Genomic DNA, 15237 nt, shown 5'->3' with positions numbered 1-15237 from the left:
CATAAACAGTGCCATGTACGCCAGGCCTGGCCCATATCTAGATGACATATGTCTTATCATACCAGAAGTCAGCCAGCAGTGCCGGCTTGATACCAGATCTGAGCCAGACCTGCTTGCTATGTGGATAAATGTAGTTTTTTTTTTTTTCCCTGAGTTCAGGGCTGCTGGAGCTTGTGTTTCCATCAGAGTGACTGACCTGGGATAAAGGTGACAAACGGGATTTAAACAGAGAGCGATGGACACCTAGAAAACTACAGAGCACTTTATTAGTGGCTAATAGCCAGTCACCTGCACGCAGCTTTAAAACCTCCACTGAGTTTTAGCTCTCAGTGGTTAAACACTGGACTTAATTCACTCAGGTTCTTTCTTTCGGGTTATGTTTACTTCACTGTTTTATTTACAACTGAGCAAATTGATTTGGCTCAGATTAAAGTTACGTGTCATAGATGCATAGTTTTACTGAAGTTTAATGTCTCACTGGAGCAGGTTAGACTGAACCATTCGCTTTTTTCTATATGGCATTCATATGTGTGATTTTTTTTTTTTTTTAACTCTGAATTTCGAGTTAAAACTAATATTAAAAATCTTTTTTTATACAAAGAGGAAAGAGAAGGCGTATTTCCACCAAGAGGAGCAGCATGGATACTGAAAGACTTCAGCCTGTCCAGAAATATTACATCGTCTGTTTTTAATAGTTATTCAGCTGTATTCTCAGCACCAGCTGTCTGTTAGAATTATCAAAGTTTACTAAAATAAAAATACATGAGGTTAACATCTGATTTGTGAGAGGTGTTTTTTTTATGTTGGTGTTTCAGTGATGTTACATTTAACTGTCAAAGGCTTGTTAGAAACTATGAAACACATCGTGCAGACTTCTGGATATTAGAATAAAACTAATACTGCTCATGAATGAGAGTAAAGGTGCCCTTTATAACTAAACATGTTTAATGGTGTATTTAATTAATTCATTTTAGCAGTCCTGAACCCTAGGGCCAGGACTGCCAAAATGAAATAAATAAATTAAATTAAATGTGTCAATAATGAATTAAATATGTCATACATATGTATTTGTATCGATTCAAATCATAACACATCATAACAAATCCACTCAAATGATTCAAATCCAAACAAATCCCTGGATATCAATTCAAATCATAACAAATCCAAACAAATCAACTCACATTGATTCAAATCCAACCAAATCCATAGAAATTCATTCAAATTATAGCACATCATAACAAACATCACATCATAACAAATCTACTCAAACTGATTCAAATCATAACAAATCCACTCAAACTGAAATTTGGCCGTGTTTCCATTACTGTATCCTTGGAGTATATTTTGTAGTTCCATTTGGAATTAATCTACACATGTACGTTTATTTTACTGTAATCACTTTGGAAAACATTATCTAACACGGTTAAGGTGGTAGTTAAGGTTAGGGATAAGGTTATGGTTAGAAATACGGTTAGGGTTAAGGTGGGAATACACGTCTTGAACGTGTATTACCGCCGGGAGCGTGAATCTATTGGATTCCATCTAGGACGCGGAAGGTTACCTTTATGTTCCTGAGGAACACCTTGGGATGTGAAAAATCGTGGCTATATTATGTGGTCAGAGTGAGAATGGGCTCAAAATACATACAATTCAGAAGAAAATTAAATACAGAAAAATAATGTTCTTGCACACAGACTTCCTCATAGATCTCAAACCAGATGTGGGGGTTATTTATGAGACTGGTGGAACTTAATTTTGAATAATTACCTATGTGTGAGAAAAGAATCTGCTGTGATGCTAATAATAGTCTCCACTCTTAAGTATTAAGAGTATTTTTGGTAGTTTTACAAGTAGATTGCTACACTCGCACACACCATTAGACATTAGAGAGAGAGGCCCTTCGGAGCCCCTTGTGTTGATCAGGGGTTCTATAAGTATTCAATTCAATTCAGTTTTATTTATATAGTGCCAAATCAAAAACAACAGTTGCCTCAAGATGCTTTTTATTGTACGATAGTCCCTAGAATAATACATACAGAGAAAAGCCCAACAAACATATGATCTCCTATGGGCAAGCACTTTGGCGACAGTGGGAAAGAAAAACTCCCTTTTAACAGGAAGAAACCTCCGGCAGAACCAGGCTCAGGGAGGGGCGGCCATCTGCTGCGACCGGTTGAGGTGAGAGAAGGAAGACAGGATAGAAGACATGCTGTGGAAGAGAGCCAGAGATTAATAACAAGTATATTTCAGTGCAGAAAGGTGTAGTAACACATGGTGACTGAAGAAGAAATACTGAATGCTCATGGGAATCCCCCAGCTGCCTAAACTGCCTAACTATAACTAAGGGAGGATTCAGGGTCACCTGATCCAGCCCTAAATGGTAATGGCCTGCATTTGTATAGCGCTTTTCTAGTCCATAGGACCCCAAAGCGCTTTACACTACATTCAGTCATTCACCCATTGGCGATAGCAAGCTACATTGTAGCCACAGCTGCCCTGGGGCGCACTGACAGAGGCGAGGCTGCCGGACACAGGCGCCACCGGGCCCTCTGACCACCACCAGTAGGCAAACATGGGGTTAGTATCTTGCCCAAGGATATTTGACATGCAGCCAGGATGCAGCCTGGGATCGAACCACCGACCTTCTGATTAGTGGCTGACCTGCTCTGCCACCTGAGCTACAGCCAACCCAGCCCTAACTACATGCTTTAGCAAAAAGTAAAATTTAAAGCCTAATCCTAAAAGTAGAGATACAAATAGAGGTTGTGCACACTGAAGCGAGATACAGCAGAAAACAAAAAGTGATGTTTGCATTCTGTGGTTATTGCTGAATAATGCTTCTGAACATGAAAACATGGCACTGTCATGTTGTTTTTCATTCAAAACTGAAAATTTAAATTTAAATTCAATTGCAAATTGTCTTGATGCATGCAAGTAAGGAAATCCCCCCTAAAAAGTTGATTCTGTTCATCTGGACATAGCGTTTTCAGAGGGAGAAATATTTCATCACTCATCAAGTCAGAGTCAAGGAGAAGAGAGTATTGAAAGTAGACTTCACACAGACACTAACATACACAAACAGGAAGATGACCCTGCACACTAGGGAGTGGCCCCTTCTTTTCTTTGTCTGGAGTGCTGGACAGTTGAAATTCTAGAAATTAAATTATTAACTTGAAATTCCAACCACTAAATAATAAAATCTGAAAACTTAGACTTTGAGTTTGTGTGTCTTCCCGAAAGCTGTTACGTGGACACTCCAAATGCTACAACAGATACAGTGCCTGTCCCACAAAAAAAAAAAAAAAAAAAAAAAAAAAAAAAAGAGTCCAACCTTTCAGATAATAAAACAGTGCAGTAGCTCCTTTGATTTTAAATTTAAATTTAAATAAACTCTGTGCAACAATATGTATGTGTGTGTATTTCTGCCAGAAATATTTGGCATTTTGTTCTCAATAAGGTCAGTGAAATGCTGTTTTAGGAATGAACCACAAACCTCTGGCACTGTGCGTAAAACTATTGGTCATTCTCGCCATTTACGCTTTCTAAATAACCATCATAGCAGCAACGATCACAGTCACGCCTGCTTACTCAAGTTGTCTGTCGCTAATCTTGGTACAGTAAATCCCATTTATTTTAATACTTTGTGTCTGAAAGTGACACTCTAAATTCAACAACTGGTACATGTTGCACAAATAAGTGTCACACTTGCAGTATTTATTTATTAGTTATAGGTAGAAAAGCTGACAGATAGGTGAGAATTAACAGTGTTCAGCCTGGTCTTAATGAGGGACTATACAAACAGTGCTCCCTGCCCCCACAGAATAGGATTTTTCAACTGTAATCAGAGATTATTAACATTATTAATAAATAAACACTTCAATAACAAAATTTGTAAAAAATGAATTAGGTAGCATCTACCTCCGAACATTCTTGTTGATGTTGTTGTGAACATGTGTGACTTCCTCATGATGTTTTACAAAAAAAACAAAAAAAACACACACAAGAAGAACTGTTAATTTTTAATGACCAAAATCAAACAGTAAAATATCCATTATCGTTTTAGAAACTGACTTCCTCATAACTTGACAAAGGAAACAGACTCCAGTTTTTAGTATCAGCATTTTAAACATTTTTGAGTGTTGAGTTGGCATTTTGTTACTAACATGTTGACATACATCTGTTTGCTTCTCTTTCAGTTCTTTCATACCTGTGGGATTTAATGATTATTAGGTTTGGCCCATTCAACATTGACATCTATTTCCTTCATGGCTCATAAGGATGCAAATTATCTCTCAGAGCTCAGCTCTGCAGCAGAGAACATGCAAATCATATCACTCGTGTTAGTTTATTTGGGGAGCTTGAGGAAGTCACAATTTAGCCTTTATATTCGCACAAAAATATACCAGCAATGAAATGTGAAAAGGAACAAGTCTAATGCAAATTTGTGTTTTGAAGAAATAAATTTACACTTAATTCTAAAAAGTTAGTTTGAGTCACAGTTATAAAAGGTGTAGACTGCTGCCCTTTCTTTTTGAAAACAATACCATGCAGATATATGGTGGACAACATTTTTTATTATAAGTATTTTAGCAAGAGTGATAAGCTAGATATCTACTTTATATTATATGCTGTTACGACCCGGCTCAAAAGCCGCAACATAAAAAAGGAGACGAATACCAGAGTATGGGTGAGAAGAGGTTTTATCTTAAAATGGAAAACCAGGTTGGCTAAAATGGCTGATGCCACCAAGGCAAAGACAAGTGAGCTCCCTGGGAAGCTTGCCTCAGGTATGCTTTTATCCACACCTGACTAGGTGTGGCCAATTAGCACCAGCTGAACACACTGAGCAGATTAAAGGCTGCAGAGGGACGTAACACCACCTCCGTTAAAAGGGTTCCTCTAGGACCCCTAAATTTATTAAAAGCCCCTTTGAAGCCTTCAGGTCCTTGACCCACAAACCTGGAATAAAAGTTAAAGCTAACAGAAGCACAGTGTTCACATTATAGTTGGCATCTCTAAGCATGGATGGGCATGAGGATTTGAAGTTGCCACACTGAACACACACAAAAAGTAACATGTGATCAACACAAAGGAGCACAACAGTCAAACCCAAAATGATTACCTGATCTGCTACAACACAAAACCAAAAGTAGCAACAAATAATCACAACTAAGTCACATACAAGTGGCCCTATACCACAACAAGTTACTTTAATCCAAAAAGTTCAGTAAAGCAAGCACACTAGTGACCAACCACAAAATGGAGAGCTATGGCCACACAATGATCACATCAAGGGTGGCTCAGCACCCCACAGTGTTATTGCCATCACCTGGCCAACAACACTCACAAGTGATCCAACAAATTAGCCATATTCCCCACAACACTAAAGGTCACATCACAAAACACTCACCTCACAAGGATCTCATTAGCATCCATCAACACTGACATATGCACACACATGGTGTACACACAATGCCAACTTAAAAACAGCCTACCTGCCTCAGCTACAGACCATAATCATGAATGGTCTCAAACCTCCTACCAAGTTTGGTGCCATTGATTTACTATGTGCAACTACCAGCCTAAAACACTAAAAAAAACAACAAAACCCTAACTTTACCTACCCTAGTCTTCAGTGGTGTACCAGGCTCGAGGCAACTTTAAATGCGAACTTGAGAGCAGGCAGCAGACCAGAGATATAGTCTCCTACCAAACTCTGAAGCGTACCCCCACCCAGGATAGCCACCAAACACAACAAATTAAACAACAAAGCAAAACAACAAACGAGTGCTTCGCTGGAAGGGCAGCACAGCCACCCAGCTGAAACACACTTAAAGGCAGCTTGCTCAATTACAGTGAACACCATCACTCACCCACTTAAAAGCAAAACAAACTGACATTTAGTCTCCACTAAAATGTCCAAATATCCCGGACGAGCCGCCACTTATGTTACGACCCGGCTCAAAAGCCGCAACATAAAAACGGAGATGAATAACAGAGTGTTAGTGTGAAGAGGCTTTATCTTAAAATGGCATAGCCGGTTGGTTCAAATGGCTGGTACCACCAAGGCAAAGACTAGTGAGCTCTCTGGACACTTGCCTCAGGTATGCTTTTATCCACACCTGACTAGGTGTGGCCAATAAGCACCAGCTGAACACACTGAGCAGATTAGAGGCTGCAGAGGGACGTAACATATGCATTTTTGTTTTAAAGTATGTAAGACCAATAGTGACACAAACAACAGGGTTTGCATAGGACTCTTTGCACCTCTGTGAAAAACTAAATGCCTCCTTACATCTTTCACAAGAATAAACCACAGCAATGAACACTAAACCAAAGAGATGTTTGACTTTTTGTCTTTTCACATTTCAGTGCTTGTATAGTGTTATGTGAAAGTATTAATATCTGAAATGTGTGACTTCCTCAAAGGAAACTGACAGTGTTCAAACAGTTCATATGTCCTGTGCTGCAGAGCTGAGCTCTAAGTAATAATCTGCATCTGAACCATGGAGGAAATTTATGTCAATGTTGAATACCTCAAGCATAACAATTCAAAACCTTCACCAGGTCACACAGGTAAGAAAGAAGTGACAGAAAAGAAAATGTATTTTAACATCTATTACTGTTGTACAGCTTGAATGTTTCTGTGTTCATTTCTATTTTAAGGAACAAGCGGCTGTGATAGGAGTTCCCATTTAGGAATTATTATCTGTCTGGGAATGCTGAGTGTTTTCCTGCTGATTGGACTCATCACCCTCGGTGTTTACTGTGAGTTTGGTTTTTCATAAATGATCACTCAAACACTAATCAGCCCACATAAAAAAAAAAAGTAGAATGGCATCAGCCCGATCTATAACTAATTTGACAAATTACACAAGCTTTGAACTTAAGAAGTCTCACTGATCCAAAACATTTAAAGAACACAAAAACAATAGTTCCTCATTCACAGTAAAGCAATTTTTTACTCTCATTTTCCCAAAGATACATACAGGATATGACACGGAATACAGATGAGGACAAAATTATTAGCTTACAACTCAAACAATATGTCCAGACAGAGAATCACAGTGGTGGGAGCATTATGCATAAACACATCTCTAACTGGGGATCCTGTCAGGTGGAAGGAATCATGAAGAAAATAGGCTACGTAAAGATTTTCAAATAAAACCTCAAGCAGTCAGAAACACAACTGGGTCTGCGTCATGACTTCATCTTTGAACATGACAACAATCCAAAACATGCATTGCTCTGAGTGAAGAACAATCGCCAGACAACTAAAGTGCACGTTGCTGACTGGTCTGCACAAAGCTCTGACTTGAATCCCATTGAAAATATGTGGTGAACTAAAAACCAAGGTCCATGCCAGAAGTAGCTGCCTAACAAGAATCAGCTGGGATTAGTCAGGAGACGTGTAAGAGACTTATTGAAGACTGCAACAAATGGCTGCAGGCCGTTATTCAGCAAGGAGAATAGACAATTGACTATTAGTGCCAGGGGGCTAATCATTTTGACCATGGTAAATTTATTTATTTGCAAAATTATTTTGTTTCTGTTTGCAAAGTAAAATAATGTAAGCAGGATGTTTTGGAAAAGCTGTGTTCAAAATTCCTTTGTCTGTTTAATAGCACTTGGAAAACACTTAAGCTTTAAACCATTTATTTTATGAACATCTTTCATTGTCTTCTGGTAACATTTTGAAATATTTAAATTTAGATTTATGAGAAAACAGTTCAATTATGATTGAAATCATTCATTTCGATTTATTTCAGATCATGTCTCAGCTACAAATCTCTCTGCTGAGTCTAACAAGCTTTCCGCTATAACTGAAGAGAGAGACCTTCTGAATGCAAATCTCTCTGCTGTGAGTAACAAACTTTCCTCTATGACTGAGGAGAGAGATCTGCTGCAAGCCAACCTCACTGAAACCACCAAAGAGCTGAAGAACCTTCAGAGTTTGTCCAAACAGAGTGAGTCCTTGTATTTGCTGTTGAGATTTACTTATTTTGTTTCTTTGTGTTTTTGTTGAAAAATTCAGTGATAAATTCACAGTCTGGTGATGATATAATGATGTGGCATCTCAAATTCAGTGCTACACTAAAATACTTTGACTTTTTTTTCCCTAGCACTTGCTTGTACAAAACAGCCATTGTTGGCTATATTGTGTGCACTGGTTTAAAAACGACAATGGTACTTAAGGCCTGGTATATTGTTGTGAAGTTTCAAGATGATCCATTAAAAATTGTAGGTAAGATGAAGGTAAAATGAAGTTTTTATGGATTTTAATATTTTAATATTTTATGCAACCTTAACCCGATTTTCACCTAAATTAAATCAGCTCTGGCTGTTATTGATATCCACCATGACAAAAAATTTGAAAATGATATCTCAAAAACTGAGGACACTATACTGCTAACAAACACATAGACCAGGAGTCTCAAACTTGCGGCCTGGGCATATTGACATGAAGAAATATGATGCAATTTGGCCCTTGAAGTTACTTTTTTTGTTAGGGAGGATTTGTTTTGTTGTTTAGTGCAATGTTAAAATAAGTTCTTTAAAAAGCAAAAGAAATATTTAATATGAAGGCATATTGAGCAGAGAGTACAAACACGTTGAGGGATTGGTCGTGCTAGTTCGGTGAGAGTTATTTGTAAAGAAAACAGTTTTCACTAGCAGTCAAAAACTAATGTGTATACTTATGTCTGGATTTTTAGTTTGTTAAATACATACAAAAGCATAGCAGAAGTGCTTTATTTGGTAGTTCAATGAAAGACTTCGGTTAGTTAAGAGTGAGATGAAAAATAATTGCGTTCACGTTTGTAGTTGTGTCTTGTTATACAATTTTTGAAATGAAAAAAAAACAAACAAAACACCAAATTTTTGGAAATATTTGTGTGTTTTCTTGTTTGTCTGATTGTTTTTTTTGTACTACTTGAACACTAAATTGGCCAATGCGATGACTCTGTCAGCAGTGGCCCACAGCTCATTTAAGTTTGACAACCCTGATATTGACAGACAAGCAAACAAATCAAATTGATTACACCCTACCTTTCGTTTTAAGGGGGAAAACGAAAGTCAGCTGAACTGTAGCTTTAAGTAAAAGTTGTAACTTTTGACTACTATAATAAAATCCTAACAAGAACAAGATACTTGTCATTTGCATTTCATAGCTCTCTACCTAACTGCTAACTGGGATGTCAGGCCATGTTTGCATTTTTTTGTAACTGCTTATTCGTTTTAGGGCTGAAGTGCAGGACTCAACTACTGCTGAAAAATGTTTAAGCAAATACCAACTCATCTAAGAACTGATGATTACATCAACTTTCAGTGAAGCACATATTAATTAATTTTAAAAAAAAAACTATCACTGCGGAAATTCTTTTGTTCACTTTTAAAATTCTGAATAATTTAGCGGCGACCTATCTCTCTGAACTACTCCACTTATACAATCCCAACAGAGCACTTAGATCGTCCAATCACATGCTCCTAGCACGACCTAGGTCTCGACTGAAGTCGAGAGGTGACCGGGTCTTTGCAACTGTGGCACCTAGACTCTGGAATAACCTCCCTGTTCATATTCGTACTACCGAGTCTATCCAGTCTTTTAAATCACGTCTTAAAACTTATCTTTTTACTTTGGCCTTTGATTCTAACTAGTTGGCTGTTCTAGCTTGTTGTGTTGTCACCTATGGTTTGTTGTGCTGTTTTATTGTTTGTTTTAATTGTCTCATGCTTTTACTGACTGTGAAGCACTATGGTCAACAATGTTGTTTTAATATGTGCCATATAAATAAATTTTGATTTGATTTAAAACATTGTAACATCAGTGACATAATATCTTTGTGTACATTTTATTTGGCCTGTTTACAGAGTGACATCAAGAATTCACAAAATAGCTGTCATGTGCCAGGCCTGTGCATCCATAATGCCTCTTGTTCAATGTTTTTTGCAGAGAAAGTGTGTCCTGAAGGATGGATCATGTTCAGTCATAGCTGTTATGTATTATCTGAAAAGCTTGGTTCCTGGGATGAAGGTAGAGACGACTGCAGAAGCAAAGGAGCAGATCTGGTGGTGATAGAAAGCCTTGAAGACAAGGTACAGCATAACCAGTATGCATGTGTCATTGTGTTTGTAAATAGTTATTCAAAATTACACTCCTCAAAATGTTTTATATCAATTACTTTCCTCACTCTTTTAAACAATAAATATTTTACAGGAATTTATATCTAGTTACATTAAGGAATATGCTTGGATTGGTTTGAATGACAAGGAAGAGGAAGGAAATTGGAAATGGGTCGATGGAACTCCACTGAATCTAAAGTAAGTCTTCACTTTGCTCCAGTGGTCTCATTTGCTCAGGAAGGTTCGTAACTGAGTGATGTCACCCAGGAGAATCTGCATATCAACTATAGTAAATGCTGTTTGAATACTACAAATTCCTAGGAAATACTCCTTTTTATTACCTCGTTTACAGTGTAGGGACTAACGTGTTATTAAGTAACGCGTTACAGTAACTACGTTATTATTGTGGTAACGAGCACGGTAACTAGTTATTATGCCAAAATCAGGAACGCGTTAATCGTTACTGGGATTTAGATAGGCTCGTTACTCGTTACTTCGTGTGGTGGCTATCGCTGAGCTTCCACAGATTCAGTAACATTAGCAAGTGGTGGAGGCCAGCAGGTGGATGAGGGAAGGGGAGGCAGGAGGAGGAGAGACCCGAGGTGGCCGTCTGTCTGAGTGTCAGGTGAACTGAACTTCAGGTAAGAATTTATGACCTGCAGTCTATCTGGGTCAGATAGAAACCAAGTTTAGATGGAGTTTATTTTCGTTGTGCTGACATTTTCGTACTGCGTACTAGCTAGCATGACGGAGTTTCTATACAGCTGGGTGGGTGCTATGATGTTGCCAACGTCCTCTAAAAAACTAAATTATCTCGTATTCAGAGAAAATATTACGTGTTTCATATTGAGGTGAAAAGAAATGCAGTTTGTCCCGTAGCCTACTTCAGCTACAATGAAAAAGACACAAAGCTGGAATTATTCTGTGTCTTTGCTGCACAGCTGCCTATTCTTCTCTCACCCTCCCTCTCCGGTTTCTACTTCAATCATGAAACTGATCAATGATCAGCTGATCGGCTTTTCTCTCTTGTTTGTTTATCGCCCACTTTGCGGCCGAAAGAGGAAACCAGCGGATGTCGCGCTAAACAACAGCAGCACGTTTAAGCTTGATCAGCTGTTGTTAGAATTTATTTAATATTAATTTCTAGTATCAGCTGATGCTTGCTGGAGCCACAGCTGTAAAGCTGCTGGTCATGATATCGGTTTGGATATGTGGTGAGAGGGAAACATGAAGATAAAACCAGGAGATGTCCTGATGTTACTGAATCATCAGAGCTGAACAGGTGATGGAGAAACAGGTTTACCTTTTAGGTGACATGAATGAGTTGAAGGGAAGTTATGAACTGTTTCTGAGAGACAAATAACACCAGGATCTTTTTTTTTTTCATGTAGCTGACAGCTGGTAACTGTGCAGGGGCGGGTCTAGCAAAGTTTTGCCAGGGGGGCCAGGTAGGGCATTAACAGGGAGAGGGGGCTATAAGTCCAAAATTTTGTAATAGCTGTACAAATGTAGAAGAAGACAAAACATTTACCGTGACAGTCTCTAATATGAGAGCATTAGATTTAGAGCAATTGGCAGTAAATTGAGTGCCACATATTTTAATAAATCTGGCCCTAAATATTCCTTCTCCTTTATTATCACCCTTTGTAATTAAGTTTTATTTTTCACAGGTTTCAAAGGTTGACCTCTGTAAAACAGTAGTTTAAGAAATCATGGTGCTGAAGTCATATGCCCAATTTGTAGTCATTTCCTGGTTATTTTAACATGGCAGACATTCAGTGACTTTGTTAAAGAGAGTAGAGAATGGTGTTCAGGTTCTCAGCACACTGCTCTTCTGTTTTTCAAAGTCCTTATCAATTCTCCTACCCACCTGATAATATGTTCAGCAAGGAAAACTGGTTTGGAAAGGTTCATAACATGTACTTTTGGAACGTACACTTTGATTGAATTTATTACTTTTACTGAATTTTCAGCAGAAATAAGCTCATTGGTGGGCTGAGCTGTCAGTGGGTTTAGTCAAACTAGAAACTGCTGAGTTATATTTAGCATAGCCTATACCAGGGGTGTCAAACTCAAATACACAGTGGGCCAAAATTCAAAACTGGAACAAAGTCGCGGGCTAACGTTAATATTTATTGAAATATATTTATTCCTCCAGATATAAGAATGAATCTTTTCTTATGGACTCAAACACGTTTTGCTGAAAAACTGAATATGGAACGAGCAAAGCTTAATACTAAACAATATATATATTAGCTGTATAATACCAGTAGGCCAGCTCTGATAGTAATTTGGTATGGCTTCACGGGCCAAATGTAAGTAGGCTGCGGGCCAAATTTGGCCCGCGGGCCAGAGTTTGACACCTATGGCCTATAAGGTCAGAAGAAATGCTCAGCAAATTACCACAGTTATATTGCTATAAACACTGCATTAAAAAAATAGAAAATTAAGCTGATGTTTCTTTGCTTTTTGGGTTGTTTGTTTGTTTAGTTTTTTGTGTTTTGTCTTGTTTTTTGATTTGTTTTTTTCGGGGGGGTCTCCTTTCTATAAGTCTTTTGTCAAATACAATAATTCTCTTGTTCACTAACTTGTCAGGAACTGGATGGCAAAACAACCGGATAACGGTGGTGGAAACCCAAAGTGGGGTGAAGAGGACTGCGTTCAAGTACAAACTGATGCATCGTGGAATGATCTTTCATGTTCAGCCTCTATAAAATGGATCTGTGAAAAACATACAACAGAATAATTCACTGACCACTGTCTGACATGTATTTACTAATTCAGCTGTGCCTTTTATTTTATCCTACATGTCATTTTCACTCCATTTTAACTTCTTCTTTTTTTGTAGCTAAAAATGTGCAACCTTTTAAATCTAAAGTTATGTTTATGCCAGTAGAAATACCAGATACTTGTGGAAGTGTTGTGTGTATTCCAATATCATTTTTAAAAAAAATCAATCCCTTGTTAGGGAACAAATAAAAAATAAAGTCTCAAGTCTTGTGTTCTGGAGAACAATGGCTGCAGTCACATTTAGTCTGAGCTCAGTGGGCATCTAATGATCTAAACCCATCTCAACAGTGACACCTGCTGGCCAGATTGGCTATCACTACATCTTGATGATGCTGTTCTGTGAAACAATGGTTGTATCCCAATTCAGGATCTGCAGCCTTAAAGTACGCAGCCTGAACGATCCTCAAGGGCCGCGTACTTATAGACCGCTAAGGCCGGAAGTGCGAGGCTTGTGAAATGGGACGGTCTAGCCTCCCAGGTTGCCTAGCAACCATGATACTAACAGCTGGAAACGTTTCATACAGCTTTGTTTGACAGAAATGAAGGAGAAAACCTTTTGTTCATTTGTTTGTTTGTTTCTACATGAGCTTTGATCATTCTCTGTAAGATTAAGGTCAGCTATTGAACGGCGTGTATTTTAAAGTAAAGGCTTTAAAACCAAGTTAGTACAAACGCCACTAATGTCACATAACTTTGCCGACATGTGGCCAACAGTAATGTTTTAATGTTCTTCGTTATTAAACATTTGCACATAAATAAGTGACATAATATTCAGTACTTACTTAAAGTTTACTCTTCGGGCGCCCCTCATCCGCTGTTTTTTTTTTTTCGGCAAAATTATCCACACCCACCGCCGCGCTATGCATTCTGGGATATGTTGGGCCACGAAGTCTACACTGCCACAGCCTTGAAATTCAGGGAAATGAAGGACGCATTTGAGGGCCGCATTTCAAGCAGCCTTCGAATTGGGACAGCCTTCGTCGCGTCGCTGTGACGTAATCGGCCTTAAAATGCGGCCTTTAAGGCTGCAGACCCTGAATTGGGATACAGCCAATGACACAGAAAAGCCTAGCAAAATTCAAAGCAAAAATACTTATTAAACCAGACTGTCAATAGTTGTGACCATCACATGTTTTGGAGAAATCCTCGTACAAACAGGGAAGGAAAAAAATGAGACTCTTAAAGACAGAAAGCAATGACTGTTACAACCGGTGTTGTAAAATTCTCAGTCTGTTAACATTCATGTTGCTCACTATAAACCAAATTATAAAATAAAGTATACAGGAAAACACTGCAGTGTTTACTGTAATAGCCACAAATATTTACAGCTGTTTTTTGGGGGGTTGGTCATCTCTGTTTTTTGCACAGCCCTCAAAGTCTGGATGTGTTTGATGTTTACATTTTCTTTGAGTTTGTGTCATCGGGTTTGTTCTATACACTGTCAAGCAAAGCAAAAAGCTGGCATAAAAAGATTTAATTTTTAATTAACTTAAAATATGTTTAAATGAAAACATTAAAGTTGTTTTCATTTAAACATATTTTTAAGTTACCTTAATCTCGCCTCTGTCAGTGCGCCCCAGGGTGGCTGTGGCTACAATGTAGCTTGCCATCACCAGTGTGTGAATGGGTGGATGACTGGATGTGTAAAGCGCTTTGGGGTCGTTAGGGACTAAGTACAGCGCTATACAAATACAGGCCATTTACCATTTAATTTAACAAGTAGTCAGTTGTGGTACAGCCATCAGCAGATAAACTGGAGCAGCTGGGATACCAAAAAAGTGTAGGGGGGCGTGTTCACAGTAGTGATGGGATTTCCGACTCTTTTTAGAGAACCGGCTCTTTCGGCTCGGCTCACTAAAAAGAGCCGGCTCTTTCGGCTCCGAACCGGCTCTTCTGGTTGTTTTGTTGCTTTAATTAATTTATTATTAACAATAATATAAAATTATGCACAAAAGGAATTACTAATGTAAAAAAAAAAGTGGTTTTAGTTATATATTTATATATAAACATATATGTGGTGGCCCCTAGAGACAAAGCATGTACAAACTCTAAAACACATTTCTAGCTTTAACTGAACTTCCAAAACAGAGCTACCTAGATCACTTAAATTACACAATTGAAAGCATATGTGTATGGTTTGTGTATTTATACACAAGCACTCATATATATTCAAATAATTAAAAAAAAAAAAAGTTAATTTACCTGTTACTACCACACACCAAATCCGGTCGTTGGTACTTGCTGGCTTGTGTAGCCACTAGGTAACAAAAGCTCAACACTGGGCCCAGCATCCTGGAGCACTTCTGTTGTGTTTGTACCTGTTTT

At 38.2% G+C, this 15237-nt stretch overlaps 1 protein-coding gene across 1 annotated transcript; it reads left to right on the top strand.

Moving 5' to 3' along the window:
• Positions 1–6187: 6187 nt before the first annotated feature.
• Positions 6188–13268, top strand: LOC120717490 (CD209 antigen-like protein C). Its single transcript, XM_040005531.1, has 6 exons — positions 6188–6576; positions 6667–6768; positions 7770–7967; positions 9953–10095; positions 10217–10320; positions 12718–13268. Exons 1-6 carry the CDS (start codon positions 6507–6509, stop codon positions 12866–12868), a joined length of 768 nt encoding a protein of 255 aa, XP_039861465.1. The 5' UTR covers positions 6188–6506; the 3' UTR covers positions 12869–13268.
• Positions 13269–15237: the final 1969 nt, after the last annotated feature.

Source organism: Simochromis diagramma, unplaced genomic scaffold (genome assembly GCF_900408965.1).
Source record: "Simochromis diagramma unplaced genomic scaffold, fSimDia1.1 OVJJ01000501.1, whole genome shotgun sequence".
NCBI lineage: Eukaryota > Metazoa > Chordata > Actinopteri > Cichliformes > Cichlidae > Simochromis > Simochromis diagramma.
Note: the sequence above shows the minus strand (reverse complement) of the source record. Positions and strands in the feature narration are given on the sequence as shown.

Coding starts and splice junctions, on each gene's coding strand:
- LOC120717490 (XM_040005531.1), top strand. CDS start 6,507: ATGGAGGAAATTTATGTCAATGTTGAATACCTCAAGCATAACAATTCA. Junction 6,769..7,769: donor CATCACCCTCGGTGTTTACT/GTGAGTTTGGTT, acceptor GATTTATTTCAG/ATCATGTCTCAGCTACAAAT. Junction 10,096..10,216: donor TAGAAAGCCTTGAAGACAAG/GTACAGCATAAC, acceptor AATATTTTACAG/GAATTTATATCTAGTTACAT.